Here is a 27,080-nt window from a genome sequence, read left to right as displayed (position 1 = left end):
AAAATAGAGGGTTAATGGAAAGAGCAAATAAATTTTTTTTCAACTATTTCAATTATCCTAATGGGAGTAGTTATATTAGTATTGTTATTCTGAGGTTATTGCACGAAAAATGAAGATAAAGCAAATGAGTAATTGTGGCTGTTCTATCACCATTCCTTGATGATAGACAGATATGCTGAATTTTTAAAAAAATCAAATGGATAAGATTGAAATACAGTTTCTAGAGATACACACTTGGGTGATGCAATAATAAAGGAACTATTACTATGGAAGTCAGTGTTGCAGTTACATTTGTGGGGTTGGGAGTAACAATTGTAACTGTGACAGGACACACAGAGGACATGGAGGATAGCTGGCAGGGTTTTAAAAGGGTATTATCTCATTGTAATGTATTAAATTATACATTTTTGTGTTTTGTTTCCAGTATTTCTATTTTGCTTTATGATTTTTTTAAAAGGTTAAAACGAAAACAAAACAAAACAAAACAAAAAAACACGCTTAGGGTTTTCTACTAAAAACTAAGGATTTGGATACTTCTACATATAAATATTAGCTGATGGTTCTTAAGAAATTGCCTAAACTATAGAAATATTTTTAAATAATCTACAAGTGTTTGAAAAATATAATATGAAGTTCTTATGTGTGCACCTAGTTAAAAGTCAAAGAAGTAAGTATACATTCCTAACACAAAATTAATTTTGTTATAGTATTGGGTTAGACTTTGTTGACTTCCAATGTTTTCCTTTCCTAATTTCATAAGATATTATTCATGTTATTCTATTTCAAAATAGAACATGAGTATTGGAAGGTATTTTGTATTTCCTTGAGTGCCCACACTTTGTTTCATGCTCCATCTTTTTACATAGACCAAAAATTATCTTGTCCAATCATAAATTAATAAATTAATATGTAGCATTACATCCTTCCAATTTGCAAATAAAGATCCATATAAAGGCAGTTCCCAGGGTATGATCTGTTTCTAAGTGTATTTTTAAATCAAATTTGTAGATAAATTGGAACAGGTACATATGGTTCTTATTTAGCCACTCCTCGGAGGGAAGGTTGGGCAACCTACTTCCATAGTGATACTGCATCGGAAACCCAAGGAGGGGTCGCTATGAGTCGGGTCCGGCTCGATGGCACTGGGGTGGGGTTAGTGCAAGAAAGGAGATCTGGTGGCACAGTGCCTAAGGCATTTGACTGCTAACCACAAGGTTGGCGGTTTGACCAGGCAATCTACTTCCTTAAAGATTTACCACCTTGGAAACCCAATGGGGGTCACTATGAGTTGGAATCGACTTAATGGCAGTTGGTTTGGTTTTTGTAGCCTTTTCAGTGATTTAAAAGCTGCACTTGCAGCAAGTGAAGGTATTTGTGATGAAAAATTTGCTGCCATTAAGGGTTGGTGAGGGCAAATTTCCATAACATTAAAGGTCAAGTAGGCATTATCTGTAAACTAGACATTCACCTGGGAACTGCCTGTACCCAGATCTGTGTTCTATTCTGTATTATTAATGGTTGGAGACTTTCTTTTGTCATTAATTGTCAAAGAAACTGAAGAACATAAAATAGACTTAAACCATCAAAATGAATGCAGTTTTTAAATATTATAAACATGGATGAACATATAATTGTCTAGTACATTTTTGCCCATCAAACATTGACAATTTCCCTCCAATTATTCAAGCAGCATCTCAACAAATGGTGCAATTGTGTGGTCTCTTTCTCCTTCCTTTTAATATAATTATGTGCTATTTGAGTGATTCACATATTCAAGAAGTGACCGGTCTAAGACTCTTCGGATAAGAGCTTCCTCAATTATATTAAAATCCTATAATAAAGAAAATAATTGTAAATATAAAATCAGAGTCAGTAATGTTTCAAAAACTGAAAGATAAGGGTCAAGGCAATTCCTCACTTTACCGGAAACTAAAAAGTCTGTTACAAACTTCTGCACTTTTCTTTTGGGGTTTAGTGGATTTTCTATTTAATTTTTAAAAAACCAAACCCATAGCTATCAAGTCCATTCAGACTCATAGTATCCCTATGGGGCAGAGTAGAACTGCTCATAGGTTTCCAAGGCTGTAAATCTTTACAGAAGCAGACTGCCATATCTTCTCCCATGCAGTGGCTGGTGGGTTTGAACTGCTGACCTTTCAATAAGCAGCCAAGCACTTAACCACTGTGCCAGCAGGGCTCCTTTGATTTCATTTTACTGACTATCCATTAACTACTTATTGTGTAATAATACAATCTTGGTTTGGAATTTAAAGTTTTATCTGATCTAACTGGTAGTTTTTAATCAACATTACAAAATCTGGTCAGTGCTATTTGCCACATAAACACATAATAAGTATTATTAAATGTTATCTTGAAATTGCCTAAAATGAAAACAGTCAAAAGCATATGCAAATTCAGATTTAGCCCTTAGTATTTCATGTATATGAAATTAGCAATAAAATATAATAAACACAGCCATTAGTGATATTTTCCCCCCTTTATAGGTGTGGTAGTTAAGGTTATGTGTCAGCTTGGCTGGGCCTGGTCTTGAGTGGCTGGGCAGCTGGAAGTAGTTATTCCCCATGATGAGACTGGTAATCAACTCCATGGTGGAATCTACTAGAGCTGCTGAGTAGCTGCCTTAGGAATGTGGTCTGCTTCTAGTATAAAAGGAGAAGCTTCAGAAATGGTCTTGAGCTTTTGGCACGCTTGAATCCTGCAAGTAGCTGAGTGGTTGTTCAGCAGACTTCTGTGTTGTCTGCCGATCTTGGGACTGTTAATGGCCTTGAACTAGTGGCCTGCCATGTGGTTTGATCATTTTAGGACTGTGCCATTTTACTTGTGGACCTTGGGTTTGTCAGCCTCAGCAGTCAACAGCTGCCTGAAGGAAGTTGGAACTCCAGTGGGCCAGGAGCAGAAGGCAGAGCTAAAGCCCAAGGTTGAGGGGCTTTCCCCAGCCTCTAGAGCTGGCACTTTGAACTTGTACTTCTATCCTCCTAAACAGTAAGAGAATATATCCCTGTTTGTTAAAGCTTCCCATTTGTGGTATCTTTTGATAGAACAGCACTAGAGGACCAAAGCAATAGGCAATACCCCTTTGCTTTTTAGGTATCAAGGAAGGCACAAAGGAGCACTTGCCTGCTAACCAGAAGGCTGGTGGTTCAAACCAGCCACTCCTCAGAAGGGAGGTTGGGCAATCTACTTCCATAGTGATACTGCCTCGGAAACCCAAGGAGGGGTCGCTATGAGGTGGAAACGACTCTACAGCTGTAGGTTTGTTTTGTTTGGTTTATGAAGGCGCAAACTGAAAGGTGCTTAGGGGCAATGTATTAATCTCACATGAGGGTGAAGCAGAACAAAGGTAATGTGAACTTTTCCTTGCCTTTATCATTTCTAAAAATGAGAAATATAGCCATAAAGATAAAATTATTCATACTATATTTAATTTTCTTCTACCTTAAAATAAATTGTTTATTAAACAGTTTTGGTCATGAGTTTGTAGTTCTTGATGTTAGCTGATGGGTATATGGAGGTTCATTCTACTACTCTATCTACATTTGTAAATGGTTAAAATTTTTTCATAATTAATTTTGTTTGAGTTATAATGGTTCAAAAAAAAAGTAGTTTTGTGTTTTATAAAATTTAAATAAAAAATGACAAGGTCCGTCTGTGCTACTATCCTAAGGTCATATCTGTTATTAGTCATTCACTGTACTATAAAAGCAACTGGTCACAGAACAAATGCTCTTAGTCATTTTATCACTGATGTGATTTCATCTCAGCTATATAAGTTTTCTATTTCATAAATGTATATATATAGGGAGAGGTTAGATTAGAAATTTAAACAATAATTTAAAAGCTAAATCTGGCTAGTTATAGAATGGCTGAATATCTAGATAACAAAGCAAATAATTCCATCCAGGGCAGATAACTATTTTGATATTAATAATAAAATTCATCAAACACTGAATTTTTATGATTTCCTAATCAATACTTAACACTTCAGTTAAATGAATATATTTTTTTCAACTAGAAATTTTATTCACTTGAATTAAAAAGGTAAATTCAACACAAACAGCATGAAAACATAATATACACATAAGATAATATACTTACTATGAAATCGTCATAAAACAAAGTGTGATTGACTTGCAAATGTCTTATTAAACTGCCATTGAAGCTGCCTGCATTCTCATTGGGTATTAATCGGCAAAGTGGACAGAACTGGAAATAAACAAGATCAAGAGCTCAAGAAAGAATTTGAAGCCATGACAATGTCTGAATTTTAAAAAGTAAGTAACCATTCAACAGGTGAATTTTAACTTGGTGAATCCATTGGCCGTGCCTCAGTGTGTGTTAAAATTGCATAAATATTAAAGGAACATTAAACAAATAAATTACATTTATTTTTTCACATGAACTTCTTGCCAGTATATATATATATGAAAGTATAGCTATTTGCTTCATACTTAAGAATTTATTACTTGAACAATATTACAGTTAGTAGATGTACCATGATTTACTTACCTATCTGCCTACCTGTATATTTGTTTTTTTTTCTTTTGTCATTTTGAGAATGTTATAAAATAGAATTACATAGTATTTAACCTTTCGAGATTGGCTTTTTTTCACTCAGTAATGACCTTGACACTCATTCAAATTGTGTGCATTGATAGTTTGTACCTTTTTATTGATGGTATGAATGTACCAGTTTTTTTTTATCCATTCACCCTTTAAAGAACATTAAGATTATTTCCAATTTTTGGCTATTATAAATAAACCTGCTGTAAACATTTGTGTACAGACCTTTGCTGAATGTAAGTTTTCATTTCTCTAGGACAAATTCCTAAAGGTATGAGTCCTGGGCTACATGATAATTTTAAGAAACAACTGAACTATTTTCCGGAGCAGCTGTACCATTTTACATCCCAGTGGCAATATGTGAAAGATCCAGATTTTCCTCATCCTTGTCAACATTTGGTACTATCAATTTTTTCCTTTACTTTTTAGGCCACTCTGATAGTAGTTGTTCATCATGGTTTTAATTTACACTTTCTTAATGGCTAATACAAATGGCCCATTCTTTCTAATAAATACTACTTTTATAACATTTTAACCTAGGTTTGTTGTTTTTTAAAATTCTTTCTCTTTGTGTTTCTGTATTTTAAAAAACTCAAGATGTAAGGTCATTACTGAGTGCCAAGTATGTGTTAAGCATTCAACTAGACAATATTTTCATTTAATCCTCTAAAAAAAATCCAGCAGATTAATTATTAACATGAGCTCAATTTCAGAGAAGGAAATTGTTAGTTAAATTTACACAGCTATTAGTAGCAGATTTAGAATCCAGGTCTCTTAATGGGCAATCCAATGTTCTTTTCATATTATAACAGTGTCCAGTTCACCAGCTTATATGATAATATTTTTCTTACTTTAAACTTAAATGGGATTTTTGTAATTCTTTTCTTTCTTATTGTTTTCTGGGGGTTCCATTTTCATTGTGCTCAATTTCCAGAAACAAGGGTCTATTTTTGAATTTTGTTACTCTGTCTTATTTTTAATAAAATTACATTTTAATTATTATTGCTTTATAATTATTTATGATTTTCTAATGTTCTAGTCAAGGAGCTCTGATGGCACAGTGGTTCAGCATTTGGCTGCTAACCATGAGGTTCGTGGTTTGAACCCATCAGCTGCTCTCTAGAAGAAAGATGAGGCAGTCTGCTTCCATAAAGATTTATAGCCTTGGAAAATCCTATGGGGCTCTGTACTTTAAAGTTGGAATCGACTTGATGGCAATGAGTTTGGGTTTAATGCTCTAGTCATCTCAGTTAACTGGTGACATTGCATATTCCAAGATAGCACTTAATCCTTGAAGAGACTACTTATAGTAATGCATGTAGAATTATGGCTGGGAAATATTTTAGCATCATTAGTTATAGAGATGAGTTCATCCAACACTCTTTATGGGCCCTTACTATATGCTGGGCATTTGGAATATGGAGATTAGAAAGATAGTTATGTTGCATGGCATTTGAAGTAAGACAACATGGGGTTCAAGTCCTAGCACCAGCTCTTACTAGCTATTGGCCACAGGCATGTAAGTTTCCTCTTCTGTGATATAGGGATGATACCACCTAACTCGTGGAGTTATTGTGCTATTTAGAGATTTTTATCCAACTATCCAAGTATAAAATGGCTAAGTAAATGATGTTGTATACATTCTGGTTTACTTCATAACAATACAAAAATTAAAATTATAAAAGCCACACTGTACAGTAGAACCAAAATGCCATGTTGGAAATAAAAAAGAGAACTACCAATGTATCTAGGAAATGATGAGCAGTCTATATGTAATATGCAAGGACGTGGCTAAAGATTAAGACTATACTAAAATAAAACAATGGATTGATTAATGAAGGTGAATGACTTTCTACTTTTCATTTCTAGTGTATTGTTATGATGACACTATTTGCATTACTTAAAACTTTTTTTTTTTTAACTTAGGATGTGACCACAGTTAATATATTAAAGTTAGCTCTTAATTATGCATTTTGGGTATTCTTAGTTGATTTCTCAGAAGGAAGGTTGGGCAATCAACTTCCGTAGTGATACTGCCTCGGAAACCCAAGGAGGGGCCGCTATGAGTCGGATCTGACTTGATGGCACATAACAACAACAACAAGAAACTGATTTCTTTAAGACATAATATTGTTTAATTTCATAAGTGAAACAATGATTACACAATAATTTTTATGAGTTTTAACTCAGTATTGTCACATTTTATTAATAGCCTTGACATAAATTATCTTTTATTATAATACATCTATATATAGTTTAGGAGCTCTGGTAGCATAGTCCCTAAGGCACTTGACTGCTAACCAGAAGGCTGGCTGTTCAAACCCATCAGCCATTCCTTGGAAGGAAGGTAGGGCAATCTACTTACGTAGTGATATTGCCTCGGAAACCCAAGAGTCAGGTCTGACTCTACGGCACATAACAACAACAACAACATATACAGTTTAAAAAATAGATTTTCTAATATTTTCTGAATTTGTTGTTGTTGTTGTTATGTGCCGTCGAGTCAAACCCGACTTATAGCGACCCCTCCTTGGGTTTCCGAGGCAGTATCACTACGGAAGTAGGATTGCCCAACCTTCCTTCCGAGGAGTGGCTGGTGGGTTTGAACCGCCAGCCGTCTGGTTAGCAGGCAAGTGTCTTAGCCACTATGCTAAAATGTATAGTAACAAAAATTCTTACCACAGGTCTCCTTTCTGATCTGTGATGAGTAATACAATGATCCAGCAAGCTGTCTTCATCCAATTCTCTCTCACAAAATGGACACACACATCTGGAAATAACATAGAATAAAATGTAATGAAAGTTACCGGCAATTAGATAGTAATCATTTAACTAGAGGTAAAGAATACTATGTAGATGAATCTACTTTCTTTCTAGTCCTAGTTCTTCCTTAGATTTGATATTATCTTTCCTATCCCATTAATGGTTTTGGTGCCTAGATTATTTTTCTCATGAGAACTGTAAATTCTCCTTCATAGGAGAATTCTTCTTCATAGAAGAAGCCCTGATGGCACGGTGGTTAAGCACTTTGCTGCTAACTGAAATGTTGGTAGTTCAAACCCACTAGCCGCTCCTGGGAGAAAGATGTGGTAGTTAGCCTCTAAAGATTATAGCCTTGGGGAATCTACGGAGCAGTTCTACACTGTCCTGTAGGGTTGCAATGAGTCAGATTTGACTCAATGGCGATGTGTTTTCATTGTCCTTCACAGGGGCAGAGCAGAGAAACAGTTCAAGTACAGTCAAAGCACATGGAGCTTTTTATTTTCTTTGGAGAGACCAACAATTAACTGAGAAACTGAGGATCATACCAGGCCAGCTATCTCTGAGTTTGTTTTTGTTTTCCCTTTCTTGATTCAGGTGACATCTGAATTAGGTTTTATCTGTTCTCTAACTCCACTAGCATATATATCTAAATATTTAGGTTCACATTGTTAGTATCCAGGGAAGAATGAAAATAAGAATGATTAATTTCAGGCTCACAACTAACCAACAGCTATCTTGGTAAATCCTTACATGCATGTAGAAGCCTTTATCTCTTATATCTGTACTGTCTAATACATAGCCATTAGCCATATGTGTCTGTGCACATGAAATGTGGTTAGCCCAAATTGTGATGTGCTGGAAGGGGAAAATGCGTAATGAATTCTAAAAGCTTAATATGAAAATGACTCAATGGCACAATGGCACATAACAACAGCAATATGAAAAAAAGAACATAAAAATATCTCAATCATTTTTAAACTGATGATATGGTAACATTTTGACTATACTAAGTTAAATAAAATTAATTTAAACTGTTTTTTTTAATGTGGCTATTAGAATATTTTAAATTACCTATGTGACCCACATTACATATTTAATGGACAGTGTTGCTTTAAATTCCTAGGAACAATATGGAATTTTGAAATGTTTTGTTTACTTTCTCTTACAGATATAACTTCATGCTCCCCAAGACTTGTACTCCGAACGAGGTCCCTGAATAAGAATTAAAAAATTTTGAATGATGGGGTAAACCCTTCAATAAAGGAAAGATTTAATAAAAATGCAAATATTAGTCTGTCTTTAAGATTGATTAATCAACAACCTATTCTGTTTTGTTATTTTCATTCTTATTATATTACTTCCGTAGTGATATTGCCTCGGAAACCCAAGGAGCAGTTGCTATGAGTCGGGTCCTACTCAACGGCACATAACAACAACAACAACGTTATATTCCAAGCAGCAGAATAAATTAAGATTTAAATTAGCTTCCTTGTATTTTTAAGTTTTCATAGAACTATGAAATTTACAAGCAAACCCACATACTTAATACTGTCATCCTTTATCAATCCATTTGTTATCTTTCCTTCTTACTGGTCCTTGTGGCCAATCTAACAGAATCCACACTCTGCTTGTAACTAAAATCTTCTCCTAAATTTTATAACATCATATATGAAACTAATCCTATAATGAACAGCAGGTATAATCTCAAAACAATGTCTATATACCTAAAAGTCTGAGCTAGTTTTATAAATACCATAGACATCAAAATTTTAGTATATAAAAAGGAATGGGATGATCATTTAGATTTTTAGGTTAGAAATTTTACACTATATTTTTAGTATATTTTCTTAAAATATAACAGCTAACATCTTTCTTCAGAAAAGAGAAAGAAATTTCACTAATACTGAGTACTACTACTGGGTTTATAAGCAGATTTAATGGTTTCAAAGCTATTAGCCTACACAGAACATAAATCATTTCTTTAGTGGGTGCAGAATATAAACTTTATAATTATACTGATACAGATAAATTACCCTTATGATAAGGATAGTAAGGACTCAGATTATTTTTTCTCTTTTTCTTTAAAGAAAATAATAGTTAATGATCAATATCCTCCATTTACCTACTAACAACCTTCATCCCTTACCCAGCCTCCGACATATGATTTCCTACCAGAAAAGAATAGGATTCAGGACTCTGTTCTAAGCTTGTTCTTTCCTTGTTAAAATATACACTGAGATGCCACTTCCTACCAATAAGATGAGAGGGAATAAGCTGGGGAACTAAGTGATGATGATGGAAGAGTAAATATGAATTACTCCTTAACTGTAATCTACTTCAAGAGTCCAAAAGTCAGAGTCTAGCAGAAATGGAACAGTTCTGCATTCTATTTTTGGATCCTCCTTAACACAAACTTGTCTGAGGAAGTTGCTCCAATCTCTCCAGTGTTTTGTCGGTTCCCTCCACACAAAGTTTTTAAAGTAGAATAAAATTCCTTGACAATGATTATTATTAACAGGCATTATGGTTAAAGCCTAAACATAACTACATACATATTTTCATAATAAAAATGTTCAACTTTATACCTAATTAAATTCCTTACAGAGATATCAAAGTTAGGATTAAATTGTATTATATTGAAACAAACCTTGTCTCCCCAAGTTCTTGTAGTGGTCCATACTTATCTATATATTTCTGACAAGTCCTTATGTGTGCCCTCATTTTGCTGAGGCAAACCTGTATAAAAGCAAATTCAAAATAAACTCACTGTTGAAAAGGGGCTGAGTGAAGTCTCGCAGTGCAGCTCTGTTACTTTCACTATTTCAAATCACATCACACTGTGGGGTTAGTTGATTAAAAGGATGCATTCATGACAACAGTACTTAAAGGTGAGGTATTACCAAGAATAATACCATTTTCAAATTTGCCCAATACTCAGAAGACCCAAATGTTAAGTTCTTGAACTTTGTTCTTCTAAAGAGCATATATTTTTAAAAGTAGAAAAATACATTCAAACTTATTTTTTGGATGCCATTACCTACATGGGTAATGGAAATAAGGAAGTGAGAAAGAGAAAGGGAATAGGAAAAAGAGAGGAAGACAAAAGAAAGAAGGGATAGAAAGGAAAGCAGAGATAAAAGAGAGTAAAGTTTTAAACACAGTCCTATCCTCATAGAACTTAAATCTGGTGAGGATAACTGACATTAAACCATAAAGACATAATTACGGGTGGTAATAAGTGATATAAAGGAAAAAGCACAGGGTGCTAAGATAAAGTATAACAGGACACAGTATACTTAAGAGTCCCAATAAGAGAAAACGTAAGACAGCTTTTGCAGTCCATTTTCATCAGTGCAGAATAGAGATCTTGTTCCTCCTGGTGTAAATTCAGAGATCCTAACCATGAGGGACCTGTGCAAACATGCATTCTACTAAATATTTCATTAGAAATGTCGATAAGATCTTGTGCTAAAGGAAGCTTTGTTCAGTTGTGGTAAGATGGCAGCTCCACTCGGCTTCATTTTGCACAAGGTACCAAAGTTAAACCTCAAATATGAAATCTACCTATCAAAGAAACGGAAATCATTGTTTAACAAAAGACAAAAAGGAAAAACAAGCTGAAATGTTAAAAAAAAAAAATGCTTGCTTTAACCCATCTAAAAGATGTAGGTAGCGGTCTTAAAACAGATGTGTTTTGCAACCTTTAACATCTAACTTTGTACATTAGCATGATCTCATCTCTTCACAACTTCCACTGAGTTTCTTTCTTTCTCTTTGTATTTCTTAAACAACAAAGAGAAGTACTCCTTATGTAAATTAGCTATTTGGGGATTATATGTTGACAAATGATTGATAAATCCATAATGTATACTCTATACATAAATTACGTAAAACACTGTAAGAGATAGCAGAAGCAAAGTAAGCCATTGTATCTCCTCTAAAAGTATTTACAATCTAATAGAGGCAAAAGATGTGTACACAAGTAGATAAGAGACTGATACAGGGTGCTGGAATACAAAGGTCAAGCCTCTCATGGTACGGGATCTGGTCTGAAGCCTGAAAAATAGGAGATAGGATCTAAAATGACTACAGAAGGAAGCCCACTGCCATCAAGTCAATTCTGACTCAAAGCGACCCCCACTGGGTTTCTGAGATGGTAAATCTTTACAAGATTAGATTGCCTGTCTTCCTTCCGAGGAGGAGTGGCTGGTGGGTTTGAACTGCCCACCTTCTGGTTAGCAGTCAAATGCCTTAGGCACTGTGCCACCAGAGCTCCTTACAGAAGGTATGAGCAGCAAAAAATAAAGAAAAAAATCAAAGTCCTTCTGACTAATCAGAAATGGAAGTTAAAAAAAAGAAGGGGATTTCCATTCAGGAAATTGATAAAATGTTCCTGTTTCTAACAAAGACACCAAAGGTGGGATAAAAGATAAACTGGGTGATAGAATAACATGATGAGTTTGATGTTGTACATAAATTTTATATGATAACAAAATATCCAAGTAGAAAAAGCAGTCATCTCTTATTAAGAATAAAAAAGCTACTGATTTTGACCTTTTGCTGTGTTGCAGACACTGTCTAAAAGCCTTATATAGTATTATTTACCTTTACAAACACATTGTGATGTGAATACTATCTTTTTCCTCATTTTACAAAAAAGTAAACAAAAATTTAGATTACTAACTTGCCCAAAACAATAATGGGAAATGAGAGGATTTGTTTTGACCCTAGAGTATCTGATTCCAAAGACTGTGCATACATTCTGTAGTCAGGTAGTTATGAATAGATTACTGAGTCTTATATAGAGTATTCAAAAATATATCGAGTACTTACTGTGTGCCAATCATTTTTTTCCTAGTTAAAAAAAAAAGACAAACACAGTCCTATCCTCATAGAACTTCAATGTTGTGAAGATAACTGACATTAAACCATAAAAACATAATAATGAATGGTAATAAGTGATATAAAAGAAAAGGCACAGGGTGCTAAGATAAAGTATAACAGAACTATAATTTAGATTAACGGCCAAAAATGGCCAAGAAACGTTCTCTAAAGAAATGGAGATCCTTAGTATCACTCTTTTCAGTATCCTTTTGGTCTCCAGATCAGTATATCTAAATACTCTCTTAGCATATCCCTCTGGCAGTTCAAACTCAACATATCCAGAACTTAAGTTTTGGGATTCCTCTCCAGATCTGTTCCCATATTAGCATCCTTACCTACCCATGCCAGAAACCCAGGAGGCATCTTTGACCCTTCACTCTCACTCACCCTCACATCCAGTCAATTCCAAAATCCCAACAATTCTACCTCCCAAATAGATCTCGAAGCAACCTCTTACTCCACATTGAAGCTATCACCCTAATCTACTTCTTGTCTGACTCACCATAAGTCACCTAACTGGCTTCACCAGTTCTACTCTTAACCCCCTTCCAAACTGTTCTCTACACAGATGCTAGACTAATATCTTAAAAATACAAAGTACATCAGTGCACACTAAAGCTTATCTTTCTATGGCATACTATTATATTTAGGATAAAAATCAAAGTATCTTTTCCATGGCCTCCAGGACCTCACATGATCTGAAGATGTTAATATCACATCAGGTCAAAGCATAGATCAACTGGTGAGCTGTATAACAATTTTTCAGGGGCCTGGTAACCATAAGCCTAGGCAAGGTCACATACCAGTGTGTTGCACTCTGTACAGTTCCGGTACTCTGACTTCATTCTCTTGGCTACATCAGTTGCTGGAACTCCTTCTGAAGAAAGATAGGCTCTGCAATAAGGACAGGTCCACTTACTGTTCTTTAGACTGGTGGCAATACAGGAACGGCAGAACCTACCCAAAACAGAACCAAGAGTACATCACTTTCCTGAAAAGGTACAAGGAGCCACCACTAGGTGTTTCTGTAAACGGTATTTTAATGACATCTGGTACACTATGAGGTATAGTACCAAATTAAAGGCCCACTTGGAACCTACATTTCCCAGAGATGATCTCACCTTACCAGTATGACTATTTGGGGATCATGCATTCTCACCATATGCACTGCAGGCATTTCATTAACCAAAAGTAAAAATAGAAAGAAAATAGCATTCTTGTAAACAGATTAGGAGCTTTAATGGTACAGTGCTTAAGGCATTTGGCTGCTAACCAAAAGGTAGGTGGTTCAAACCCACCAGCCGATCCATGGAAGAAAGATGAGGCAGTCTGCTTCCGTAAAGATTTTCTGCCTTGGAAACCCAATGGGAGTCACTGAGTCGGAATCGATTTGATGGAAGTGAGTTTGGTGTTTTCCTTTATAAACAGATTTAAAACTACGTGCCAAAAGCCATCCATTGTGTGCTTCCTCTTCCTTAATTCTATTTTACTTCAAGATTTTCTGGCAAATAGGTCTTTGTTCTATGGGATATTTTGTGTTCAATAAGAAAACAGCAGCAGCTTGAGGAGGTAAAAATACCAGACATTATAATTTTTTATAAAATAATTTTAAAGCCATCCTCAGATACAGAAAATTAACCAACCAAAATTACTATTGGTAAGAATATCTTCCAAGTCAAACTTATTCTCTGGTTTATTTAAAGATGATCATAATAAAATCTAAACAAAATCAACACAAGTCACAGAAAATCTTCACCAATTTATATCAGCTTTTGAAAGATAAGGACACCAAAACCAAAACCAAACTCATTGTCATCAAGTCAGTCCTGACTCATAGGGACACCTCTTCCTTGGGTCTCTGAGGCAGTATCACTACAGAAGTAGATTGCCCAATCTTCCTTCTGAGGAGTGGCTGGTGGGTTTGAACCACCAGCTTTCTGGCTAGCAGTCAAATGCCTTAGGCACTACGTCACCAGAGATCCTAGACAGTAAGTATAGGTGCTCTGGTGGCATAGTGCCTAAGCCATTTGACTGCTAACCAGAAGGTCAAACCCACCAGCCACTCCACGGAAGGAAGACTGGGCAATCTATTTCCATAAAGATCTACTGCCTCAGTAACCCAAAGGGGATTGCTATGAAGCGGAATCAAGTCAATGGCAGTGAGTATTTTTTTTATACATAGTGTAATGGAATTGATGTGTTTTCCCAAAATGTGGGTCAATTTGACAGGGCCATGATTCTCAGTGGCTTGGCAGTTATGTAATAGTATAATCACCCCCTTGCTGTGATCTGCCAATCATTTCTAAGGGAATTAGTGCCAGATACAACACCCTTACTTATGCCATAGCCCTGATAGATATAAGGGTTTCCCTAGGTGTGGCCTGCATCACCATTTATTTTATAAGAGATAAAAGGAGAGAGAGGGGCTCTGGTAGCGTAGTGCTTAAGGCACTTGACTGCTAACCAGAAGGTCAAACCCACCAGCCACTCCTTGGAAGGAAGACAGGGCAATCTACTTCCATAGTGATAATGCCTTGGAAACCCAAGGAGGGGTCCATCTCAAGGGCACATAACAACAACAAAAGGAGAGAGAAGCTAGCAGAGAATGAGGGACCTGACTACCACCAGGAAAGAGCTGAGAGCAGAGTACATCCTTCCACCCAGGGTCCCTGCACTGGGAACCTCCTAGACCCAGGGGAAGATAGATGCCAAGACACACAGAAATCTCCAAGGGATGCTGGGCCCACAGATGCTGAAAGGAGGCAATGAATTTCCCCCAAAGTTGACAGCGCTGTCCCTAGGGCTGTTGTTGTTGTTGTTATGTGCTATCGAGTCGGCCCCAACTCATAGCAACCCTTCCTTGGGTTTCCGAGGCGATATCACTACAGAAGTAGGATTGCCCCCAACCTTCCTCCCGAGGAGTGGCTGATGGGTTTGAACCGCCAGACGTCTGGTTAGCAGGCAAGTGTCTTAGCCACTAGTCCCTAGGGCTAGTACCCTGAATTTGGACTTTCAGCCTCCTAAACTGTGAGAGAATAAATTTGTTTGTTGAAGCCATCCATTTGTGATATTTCTGTTATAGCAGCACTATATAATTAACACACCTACTGAAAGGAGCCCTGTGGCGAAACAGTTGAGTGCTTGGCTGCTAATCAAAAGGCTGGTGGTTTGAACCTACCCAGAGGTTCCTGTGGGAGAAAGACCTGGCAATCTGCTCCTGTAAAGATTATAAGAAAGAAAGCCCTGTGGGACAGTTCTACTGTCACTGGGGTCACTGTGAGTTGGACTTGACAGCTCCTAACAACATACATACTTAAAAGTTTATATACCATGTGTATACATTTCAATGAATTTTGACAACTGAACAGTAACCAACACCCATAAAATTAAAAAAAAACAGGCCAGTCCCCAGAATCTCCCCTTCTTTTCCCTTCCAATCACAATTCTAATCCTTCCAGGGTTAGATTTCTGACTTCTAATAGTACAGATCCTCCAAACTCACTTTTGCCGAGTCGGATCTGACTCATAGTGACCTCTCCTTGCGTTTCCGAGGCGGTATTACTATGGAAATAGATCACCCAACCCTCCTTCCGAGGAGTGGTTAGGGAGTTTGAAACGTCAGCCTTCTGGTTAGCAGACAAATGCCTCAGGCTCTATGCTACCAGAGCTCCTAATAGTATAGATTTTGTTGTTATGTGCTGTGGAGTCCGACCTGCCTCATAGCTACCCCTCCTTGGGTTTCCGAGGCAGTATCACTACAGAAGTAGACTGCCCAACCTTCCTCCGGAGGAGTGGCTGGCGGGTTTTAGGTTTGTCTATTTTAATACTTCATATAAATGGAGTCATATGGTATGTGTTTTTGTGTCTGCCTTCTTTAGCTCAATACTGATCATGAGATTCATCCATATGGTTATGTGTAGTTGAGACTGTTCATTCTCATTTTATAAAGTCTGTTGTGTGAACACAAAACTATTATTTACCATACCGTTGTTGATTGGCATTGGAGTAGTGCTTAAATGCTTTCTGATGTTAAAGTTTAATAACAAGCAAGCATAGCTATTTTCCAAACTGTTCGTGTTATTTTTTTTCCTTTAACTCCTGATCACATTAGCCATAATCTAAAAAGTACTCTCTTCTGCATGTTATAAAATTTTTATAAGCACCCAGAGGATGCTTATGTTTGTATAGTACTTGAGGCATCTACTTGATGTTTATGCCTATCCAGCGTATATTCCCCCTTGGTCTTGAAATTGCATCCTGATTTTGTTCTGTAGGAACTACCTCTCACATGAGATGCAAGCCTTTGTGGGACCTCAATAAGGTGTCCACCATCCCTTGGCTGAAGGCATGAACACTTTATGTAGGCTAGGCCAAGCAGACCCTTGCCCTGAAGTTGATCCTAAACGGAGTGGCATACTGATTTAGCAGCAACTTGACAGGACTATGCTTCTCTTTATTTAGAACCCCAGATATACTTCAGTTCTTACCCTTTTTCTTTGATTCTGTGAGATTTTCTATTTATTTCCTACATAGTCCCTTTTTGCTTAAACTAGCCAGTTTCTCTAATTGCAAAGGAAGAATGCTAGTTATTTGTTGTTTTGTAACTTTCTACTCTGATATAATTTCAAATGTCATACACTGGTTTTTACAAAAGGATTTACACTTCCATATACCATAATTTATTTAAGAAACCTCCTATGAAAGATCATTAGTCCCATTTATAGATGAAGAAACTGAGGTACATAGTGGTTAAGTTACTTCTCCAAAGGTCACATATATGTACAGAAATTATCTGAACTTGGTTGTATTTAAGCTGGAATTTTCTGACCCAATGTTCAATAACCTTTCCTTCCACCACTACTACTGCCTCTAGTTGAAAAGAGCAACACTTAAGAATCAAGAGACCTAAGTCCTCTGGTATATTTTACTTCTCTGTGCCTTAGCTAAGGAGGTCTGGTAGCATAGTGCCTAAGGCACTTAACTGCTAACCAGAAGGCTGGTGGTTTAAACCCACCAGCACTCCTCGGAAGGAAGGTTGGGCAATCTACTTCCGTAATGATACTGCCTTGGAAACCCAAGCAGGGGCCGCTATGAGTCAGGTCAGACTCCACGGCACGTAACAACAACAACATGCCTTAGCTAAGGAGCTCTGGTGGTGTAGGGCCTCGGAAGGAAGACTGGGCAATCTATTTCTGTAGAGATACCACCTTAGAAACCCAAAAAGGTGTTGTTATGAGTTGGATCTGTCTCAAGGGCAGTGAGTTTTTTTTTGTTTTTTGTTTTTTTTTTTGGTTTATGCCTTCGCTAAGGAGCACTGGTGACACAGTGGTTAATTAAGTGCTCAGCTGTTAACTGAAAGGTCAGCAATTTGAGCCCACCACCACTCTGTGGGAGAAAATTGAGGAAGTCCCCTTCTGTAAAGATTTACAGCTTTGGAAACCCTATGGGGCAATTCTAGGTCATTATAGAGTCAGAGTCAAGGACAACGGGATGCCTCTGCTGATTGTAAGTTCTAAGCTCATCTGTACTTGCATTTCCCTGAGTCCCTAAGAACTGATTTTCAAAGTGTAGTCTGGAAGGGTATTAACGCAACAATGCAATGCACTGCCATTGAGTCCAATCCGACTCATAGTGACCCCTCCTTGGGTTTACAAGGTAGTATCACTACGGAAGTAGATTGCCCAACCTTCCTTCCAAGGAGTGACTGGTGGGTTTGAACCGCCAGCCTTCTGGTTAGCAGTCAAATGCCTTAGGCGCTAAGCCACCAGAGCTCCTGGAAGGGTATTAGAAATGGTCCAAATGCTCAACTCACAATTAACATCTCTAATGTGTCTTCTAATAATATTTCTAATATAGCACTTTGATTTTGACATGAATTATCTGTTTACGTAATTTAGGAGCACCTAACAACAACAATGAGGTTTATAAAGGGTCTTCGGCAGGAAAGAGGCATCATATTTATTCATGAAATGGTTGGGGTGCTGAGGTTCAAGTTACGCATGTTTGATGTCTCTGGACCCTAGTTCCAGTCCCAGTGATAGATTCTTGTTCTCGCCTGCCTCTGATGGAAGGCCACTTTGTCAGTCACGTTGACCTTTACTGCAAATGCTCTGGGTACTTAATAAGAGACTTGAAAAGAAAAAACAACCCATGGGTTTATCAGCATTTCATAGGTCTCTTTATCTCACCAAAATCCCTGCCTTGCTAACTCTTCAGTTCTCTGATGCCAGTGGCCAGAATCATGTGATGATCTGCATGTAGACTTAAATTTCAAGGGTACTGAGTCAGAGGCCTGTTTGACCTGGCGAGCCTGATTCCCTACCTGTCTCAGAATTGCCCAAAGGAGAATATTCTGTGCAGGGCCTAAAGTTCCATTAAAAAATAAGACTGTGGTGTCTTTGCTAACTGAAAAAGTTTGGAAGTTTGAACCCACCAGCTGTTCCATGGGAGAAAAATGTTGCAGTCTGCCTCTGTAAAAGATTCACTGCCTTGGAAACCCTATGGGGCAGTTCTCCCCTGTCCTATTTAGTCACTATGAGTTGAAATCAACTCAGTGGCAGTGAGTTTTTGGATTCTTTCTGGCTGGAAGGAACCAAGGAATAGAATGGAAATGGACACAAACCTAAGATAAGTAATTCCTATTTCCCTGTTTATGTGCCCCTACAAGATGACTGAGAACAATAAATCATAAAAGGTGCAGTCAGGAAGAGAATTTAGGTGAAAGATAGATAAGTTAGAAAAGAAAGATAAGAATGAAAGTCAGTTGCATTATTTTTTAGGCTGGTTCAATGCTTTCAAAAATTCTCAATGAGTTGGATTGTTTTTAAGTCAGATTTCACACACAAAACCCAATTGGTAGCTTCTCTTCAAAACCTACACTTTCCTCCAACTCTGAGTCCCTGAGTGGCACAGATGGCTAACTCTAGACTACTAACTGAAAGGTTGGTAGTTCAAACCCATCCAGAGACACTTCAGAAGACAAGCCTGGTGATCCGCTTCCAAAAGAGCTCAGAACTGAGAATGCTATGGGACAGTTCTACTCTGCATAGTTGGGGTTGCCTTCAGTTTGAGTCGACTACACGGCAACTAACAACCTCCACCTCTGTACATTCATTTCAGGGTGTCCACACAGGTTGGTGCTGGCTGTGGCTGCCCCTTCCTGTGGGGTACTTGTCCTCTTCACACTCATTTACCTCACCTGTCTGACCCTCTTTAAGTCTGCAGTTCTAATGACTAGAAGTCAGTCAATGACTCTTAAGAACTTGAAAACTTAATCACCCAATCACATTTGTTATTTTATTCACACCTGTAGTAAGTGAAAGGCGCTCTGGTAGCACAGTGACTAAGGCATCTGACTGCTAACCAGAAGGTTAGTGGTTCAAACCCACTAGCCACTCCACGGAAGCAAGATTGGGCAATCTACTTCCATGGAAATTTACTGCCTCGGAAACCCAATGGGTCAGAATCAAATCAACGGCAGTGGGTTTGGTTTTGGTTTAAAGCAAGTGAAAAAAGGGGCTCTGGTGGTGTGGTTAAGGCATTTGGCAGCTAACCAAAAAGTCAGTGGTTTGAACCCACCAGCTGCTCCACAGGGTAAAAATAAGGCAGTCCATTTTTGTAAAGATTTAGAGCCTTGGAAACCTTATGGTTTCCTGTCTGATAGTTTCTCTGTCTTATAATGGTTGCAATGAGACAACAATTATGAGTCAGAATTGACCTGATGGCAGTGGGTTTGGTTTTGGGAAAGTAAGTGATTATTGTTACTGTTGGTAGGTACCATCAGTTCCAACTCCCAGGACCCTCTGTACAACAAAACACCACCTGTTCCTCTGCCAACCGAGAATCGCCGCTATGTGTCAGCCCATTCTTTCAGCCCATTCTTGTAGCCACTGCGTCAATCACTCCATCTCACTGAGGCTGTTCTTTCCCAATGACTCTATTTTAGCAGCATGCTGTCCTTCTCCAGATAACATATCTAAAGTACGTGGACAAAGTCCTGGCATCTTGTCTTATAAGGTATATGCTGCTATACTTCCTGCAAGACAGATTGGTTCATTCTTCTGGCAGGCCAGGGTATATAAGTAAGCAATTAGCAGCAATAACACCCTTACAATGAAGAGCTCAACAAAGTAGTGGAGGAAAACAGGGAATCTGAGTTGGAAATGTTTGCTCAATCAGTAAACGAATGCACTCTGTTCATTAATGTTGTTGTTGTTATGTGCCGTCGAGTCAGACCCGACTCATAGTGACCCCTCCTCGAGTTTCCGAGGCAGTATCACTACAGAAGTATATTGCCCCATCTTCCTTCCGAGGAGTGGCTGGTGGGTTTGAACCACCAGCCTTCTGGTTAGCAGTCAAGTGCCTTAGGCACTATGCTACCAGAGCCCCCTGTTCATTAGTAGATCTAATCAAACAATCACAACAAACCAAACTGACAATGATGAAGCTAAATGACAGTGAAATTTAAAGAAATTTGTGTAAAGTCCTACTATCTGTTTGAGCAACAGATAGATATGTGCATTGTTGCCTGACAACCAGACTTCTGTAGAATTCTGAGGGTCTTCTGGTAAAACCTGATAATGATCTATTTTTTGTTTTTGATAAGCACATTTTAATAACCCTTAAAAACTCATTTGGTATAAAAGTAGCTAGCTTTAATCTTACATTTAAAAAGAAGTCTTTGGTTGCAGATCTCCTATAAGAATGAAAATACATTTTTAGGTCAGTTTTAAACATCAGGACAACCTGCAGAGTCTACTCAGAGGATTACCAATTTGGTGCAGGCTTTACTGGTCAGCAAAAAAAAAAAAAAAGCCTGTTGCTGCAGCATCAGTTCCGACTCATGGCAACCCTATGGGACAGAACAGAACTGCCCCATAGGATTGCCAAGACTGTATATCTTTACTGTATATCTTGCCACATCTTTCTCCAGTAGAGCAACTGGTGTGTATAAACCACCAACCTTTTGGTTAGCAGCCAAGCACTCAACCACTGCACCATGAGGGTTCCTTACTGATCACACTTAATCACAAATGAATATTCCATTTACGAGAAAGCATTTCAGAACTACCTTTAATAGAGTTTCATTTAAAAAAAAAAAAAAAAAGGAAAAAAGGCAAATTCTGTGACGTAAGAGGAATTTTATTCAACTCAGTTCAATGGAGATGAGGCTCTTCCTACCTTATGATATGTTTCAGTTAGCCCTCTTGTTATTAGTTGCTGTTGAATCAGTTCCGACTCATAGTGACCCCACATGGTGCAGAACAGAACTGCTTTCATAGGGTTTTTAAGGCTATGATCTTTCAGAAGCAGATCACCAGGCCTGTCTTCCAAGGCACCTTTGTGTAGGTTTGAATCGCCAACCTTTCAGCTACCGTTGTTGTTGCTTTGTGCTGTCGAGTCGGACCGGACTCATAGACTCATAGCTACCCCTCCTTGGTTTCCAAGGCTGTATCACTACGGAAGTAGATTGCCCAACCTTCCTTCTAAGGAGTGGCTGGTGGGTTTGAACCACTAGCCTTCTGGTTAGCAGTCAAGTGCCTTAGGCACTACCCTACCAGAGCTCCTTTTCAGCTAGTAGTTGAGTTCTTAACCATTTGTACTACCCAGACACTCCTTAGACCTCTTCCAAAACCAAACCAAACTGACTGCCATCCAGTCAGGTCCAAGGTATAGTGACCCCTCCTTGGGTTTCTGAAGCAGTATCACTACGGAAGTAGGTTGCCCAGTCTTCCTTCCGAGGAGTGGCTGGTGGCTTTGAACCGCCAGCCTTCTGGTTAGCAGTCAAATGCCTTAGGCACTACATCACTAACCCTCCTTGTAGATAACTCCCATATCTCCAGGTTTGATCTCTTCCCCAAACCCACTCTCCCTATGCCTTTGAGATAATTTTATTTTGATATCTCCCTATCAGTGACTGTACATTCAACAGGCTCCATCATGAGCTCATTAACTTTCTCCTGAGCCAGTCTCTCTGCTCCTCTTTATCTCTGTCACCAGGGTTTGTAAGCTGGGAGTCATGTGACTTCTTTCCCCTCTGTAGCTACCACACTCAATCAGACACCAAACTTCTGAGTGGTTCAAATGTATTTCATATTCTCTTTCAGTTCCATCCATATAGATGAAATTTATCTAGTCTCCCTTTTCCAGGCTCACTGATAATACAAGGCAGGGAGAGGAAGCCTTTTCCCAAATCCATTTTTACAGCTGAGACAAAAATATGGTCAGTTAATTTTAAATGATAAAACATTAAAACAAAACTACAAAAAATTAATTGAAGTTCACCAAAGGAAAAAGAACCAAGGGAAAAATAAGATAGGGGGCACTGGTGGTCCAGCCAAATTCTCTGCTTCCACGAGAAGGCCTGGGTTCCATCCCCAGCTGGCCAACCTGGCCAACGGATCTTAAGTGCAGCTACCACCCACTCTCAGTGGAGGCTTGGGTGTTGCCGTGCTGCTGAACAAGTTTCCACAGGGCCTCCAGACTGAGACAGAAAGACCTGGCTATCTACTTCCAAAAAGAATCAGCCAGTGAAAGCCTATGGATCACAAGGATCCGATCCCATTGGTGGTGCGTGGGGTCACCATGAGGTCGGGGCCAACTCTGTGGCTGCTAACAACAGAAACAAAGTAAGGCTATCTGAGCCTAGCTGCATAATCTTGGAAATGTCATGTATCTACCCTTTGTGGCCCAATTATCTTCCAAAAGAAAATCAAGGATAATAAATAATATTTAATTCATGAGTTTTTTGCTTATGGAAATGTCTTTGAAAGTAATAGAAACTACTATGCTCCAAACCTTCATTATGGGCTAATTTTACATTTCAAATACTCATAAAAATTTTAATACCCCATTTTACAAATGAGGAAATTGAGATTCGAACAGATTAAGCAATTTGGTGGTCACACAGCTGATTAGTGGCAGAACTGAATTTCAAATGAAGCTCTCCCTCTTTTAAGCCCACTCAGCGTAGTGCCTAAGGCATTTGACTGCTAACCGGAAGGCTGGCCTGTCAAACTCACCAGCCACTCCACAGAAGGAAGGTTGGGCGATCTACTTCCATAGTAATACTGCCTCAGAAACCCAACGAGGGGTCGCTCTGTGTCGGATCCGACTCCACAGCAGTGTGTTGCATTGTTGTTGTGTTTCTACTGGACCAGAAGGCTGCGGTTCAAACCCACCAGCCACTCCTCAGAAGGAAGATTGGGCAATCTACTTCCATAGTGATACTGCCTCAGAAACTCAAGGAGGGGTCACTATTGATTTGGATCTGACTCAAAGGCAATGGGAGCTCTGGTAGCATAGTGGCTAAAGCACTTGACTGCTAACCAGAAGGCTGGTGGTTCAAACCCACCAGCCACTCCTCGCAAGGAAAGTTGGGCAATCCTACTTCCTTAGTGATACTGCCTCGGAAACCCCAGGAGGGCTCGCTATGAGTCGGGTTTGACTCGAGGGCACATAACAACAACAACAACAACAATGGCTAATGGGGAGCTCTGGTGGTGTAGTTCCTAAGGCATTTGACTGCTAACCAGAAGGCTGGTGGTCCAAACCCACCAGCCACTTCTCGGAAGGAAGGATGATGGGCAATCTACTTCCGTAGTGATACCTCGGATCTGACTCCACGGCAGTGAGTAGTACTAGTGCATACATCTGCATTCAAGGTATTGTTGTCATCATTTTTGTACTTGCTTGACTTGAAATAGTTTTATAAATGTAATTAGCATAAACAACCTATTGCAGCAGGTCGGGAAATTTAGCTTCAATATGTTGTTGTTGTGTGCCATTGAGTCGGACCTGACTCATAACGACCCCTCCTTGGGTTTCCGAGGCGGTATCACTACGGAAGTAGATTGCCCAACCTTCCTTCCCAGGAGTGGCTGATGGGTTTGAACCGCCAGCCTTCTGGTTAGCAGTTAAATGCCTTAGGCACTATGCTACCAGAGCTCCCAGCTTCAATATAGGATCATAAAATATAGAGGTATTATTTGCATATCTTCACTTTCCAGTTTAAGATCAATGAAATAAAATAATTCATTTATAAAGTACAAATGGTGTTAACGGCACTCACAGTCTCTCCACTGCTGAAGGGACTCTGGTTAACATTTACAAAGTGGAAGGGGCCCAAGTGAGTTTGCCAAAAGGAGGAATATGGAAATTCTGCCCACAGCCAGAACAATGGACATAGATTTGTCAAAACAAAGAACAGTAAAGTGAGGGAAGGCAATTTGTAATGCTACTTTATGACTATTTTTGCAGTTGCTGGTTTCCTAGTCACTAACAAAGACAAGGATTAAACAAAAGATTTAACATTTGGCAAATTTATGGTGTCCTTTAGCAGAAGCAAAAACACTGCAAACAATAAGTTCAAAATCCAAACTCTGGAAAACAACCTCCAGTTAGATCATTACCCTAAACAAGCTGCCCATCCCAGTTCTTAAAAAGGAATCTTCAAGACGTGATGCCCACGGTGCATCCTTGGCACACTTTTCAAATGTTAATGCTAATACAGATAAAATTTAAATGTAGTTAGTATTGTCCTGAACTAATCAAAATATTTTATCCCGTTAAAAAACAGCATGTTGACTTCCATACTGACCCTTGGATATTATGTCAAGGAGCTATATTTGGACAGCTGAGTAACCACAGGAGTAATCACAAATGAAGTAGATTAGCACTAAATTAAAATACAAAGCTGAAACGACAGGCCCGGAAAATACAGTCAGAAAACAATGTCCAGGGCTCTCTCTAATAAACACTGCATGGGTTGCGGTATTTTTCTCCCAGGTTCACTGAGGGTTCTTCAGAAAAACTGGTTTTCTTGGTTACAACGCTGCAAGTGTCAAGAACCACTGAGGTCCTTTTAAAAACATGTTGTGCAGTTCCTTGTAGAATATGGTCCTCTCCGTCTTTTTCTTGTTAAACCACCGAGGTATCGCTTTGGTGCTTCATCAGACTACATTGCAAATCCACATCCAAGGAGACATTAAGTAGGCTTCCGCTCTTGCTCTATCGGCTACCTTGCTCCCCCCACCCCCACACTCACAGACTCAGCCACACCCACACCCATCCACCCACTGGAAAAAAAAAATCTTTTAAGTAAACAGAGAACACAAATTCACAGATCCAATTCCCGCTATTCACGACTCAAACACACATTAAGAACGTAACAGTTTTGTAGAGGGGCTTTGTTTTCAAACTCTTCTTAGAAATTATCTCACCTTTGAGCTAATTTAAATTATTTTAATCTATATTCTCTATTGATTTGGCGAAATGTGCATAAAGACGGTAGTCTGTGATCTTTTCATTTTATCTTTGAGTTTTAAGCGGCTTCACGGACTGACTTCGTGCTAATATATTCAAGCACCAAACCCCACCGTGCCTGGTTCTGTTCAACTTCAAAGACTACAGCAAGTCACTTGGGCGTTCCAATTTGACTTGAAGATCTCAAAGGGGTCTGGTGTCTGTGTTGGGAAAGGAAGGCGGAGATGCGGGTAGAAAGGCAATTTGCACAGTCTTGTTTGCGCAAGAGACGGGCCTCAGTGGGCGTTCTGGAACACGTGCACAGAGCAAACAAAACAAAACGGGCCCGGGTTCCCTACGGAGAGGGAAGGCCATCCCTTTCAACCCACTTCGGCTGGAAAACTGTGCTTTGCGAGTCCTATTGCTTGTAGTGGGGTGCGCGTTTCCTTTCGATGTCTGGGCGGGCTCTGGTTCTCCAACCAAGACTAACCATTCTAAGCTGGCGAGCGCTAGCTCTCAGTTGGACCCCAGCTGTAGTGCCTATCTCTGAGGCTCCACACCTGGGTTTCAGGAAAAGCCTGCAGGGCCCCACAGTTTCTGTGTTTCCCTCTCGGAATCCTGTGTCACCTCCCGACTGGGCATTTTCCTGTGCCTCGCACCAGATGGATCCACGCTGCTTCCCGTCACATTTGCCTCTGGCAGAGGGAAACCAGTTTCCTCTTCACGGAAGCTTCTGTCAACCGCCTCCCCCACCCCCAATATCCATGCTGCCCCCCTCCCCGCCATCGCCCTCACCAGCGGGTAGGTATGCAAACCTAGCTACCTTGGCACTTACACGTGGCCACAGCGGGTCCGCACAGGCTGGTGTAACACCTCCAGGCACACAGAGCAGTCGAAGGACGTGACTGGCAGCTCGGGGTTCCCCCTGCGCTCCAGGCCCGGCGGGATGGCTGAGGCGGGCGCAGATTTGCCGCTGTCGCTGCTCAGCACAGAGCCCATTGCGGCGCCACTTGCCTAGACAGCTGACAAGAGCTCAGTGCCTGCACCGGGTTGTTTTCTTATTCTGTGGTGGAGGAAGGAAGTCCCAGCCCAGCTGTGGTCACCGCCTCCCAACGCCCGCAGATCCGCAGATGGCGTAGCCTAGAAGCAGCCTCCGTCCGCCTCTGCGCGCAACCTGAGTCTGGGGCAGTCAGAGCACGCGCCAGCGCACCTCAAATTTTCTTTTCGTGAGCTGTGGGGGTTAAGGTGCAGAGGCGGAGGCGGCAGTAGCAGCGCTGTACAAGTTTCTGGGAGGTATGAAACTTGAAACTCAGCTGCTGAGAAGAGGACCTAGGCCTATAGTACACCTTCCAGGCTATCACGCAGGTCCCCACAATCTCCAATTAAGGAAAGTGCTGCCTGGTCATGTCTTTATGGGAACCACAGAGCACCCACTTGTATGTGATGGTCCTATCAACCCTCCACTGTGTAATCATAATAAGCTACAGAAATGACCTGTGGCTGATTGATCGTCTTCTACGGTGGTCATCTAATCAATGCTCCATTCATGGAGAAGTAGCATGGAGTAGAGGAAAGAGTTCTGGATCCCATATTGGGATCCTAGTACTAAA

At 39.4% G+C, this 27,080-nt stretch overlaps 1 protein-coding gene across 1 annotated transcript; it reads right to left on the bottom strand.

Annotated features, from left to right (window-relative positions):
* Positions 1-1,744: 1,744 nt before the first annotated feature.
* Positions 1,745-26,469, bottom strand: RNF125 (ring finger protein 125). The gene is made up of 6 exons (XM_007953455.1): positions 26,306-26,469; positions 13,032-13,185; positions 9,992-10,080; positions 7,261-7,351; positions 4,117-4,224; positions 1,745-1,831 (listed from the first exon to the last, which is right to left on the bottom strand). Exons 1-6 carry the CDS (start codon positions 26,467-26,469, stop codon positions 1,745-1,747), a joined length of 693 nt encoding a protein of 230 aa, XP_007951646.1.
* Between the last annotated feature and the right edge of the window lie 611 nt (positions 26,470-27,080).

This window comes from Orycteropus afer, unplaced genomic scaffold (assembly GCF_000298275.1).
Source record: "Orycteropus afer afer isolate SDZICR_OR568_19922 unplaced genomic scaffold, OryAfe1.0 scaffold00394, whole genome shotgun sequence".
NCBI lineage: Eukaryota > Metazoa > Chordata > Mammalia > Tubulidentata > Orycteropodidae > Orycteropus > Orycteropus afer.
Note: the sequence above shows the minus strand (reverse complement) of the source record. Positions and strands in the feature narration are given on the sequence as shown.

What these genes read in the sequence shown, in the direction of transcription:
- RNF125 (XM_007953455.1), bottom strand. Translation starts at nt 26,469, where the DNA reads ATGGGCTCTGTGCTGAGCAGCGACAGCGGCAAATCTGCGCCCGCCTCA. An exon ending in GATCAGAAAGGAGACCTGTG is followed by an intron (nt 4,225 to 7,260) that starts GTAAGAATTTTT and finishes GTTTATTTCCAG; the next exon opens with TTCTGTCCACTTTGCCGATT. An exon ending in TGTTTTATGACGATTTCATA is followed by an intron (nt 1,832 to 4,116) that starts GTAAGTATATTA and finishes TCTTTATTATAG; the next exon opens with GATTTTAATATAATTGAGGA.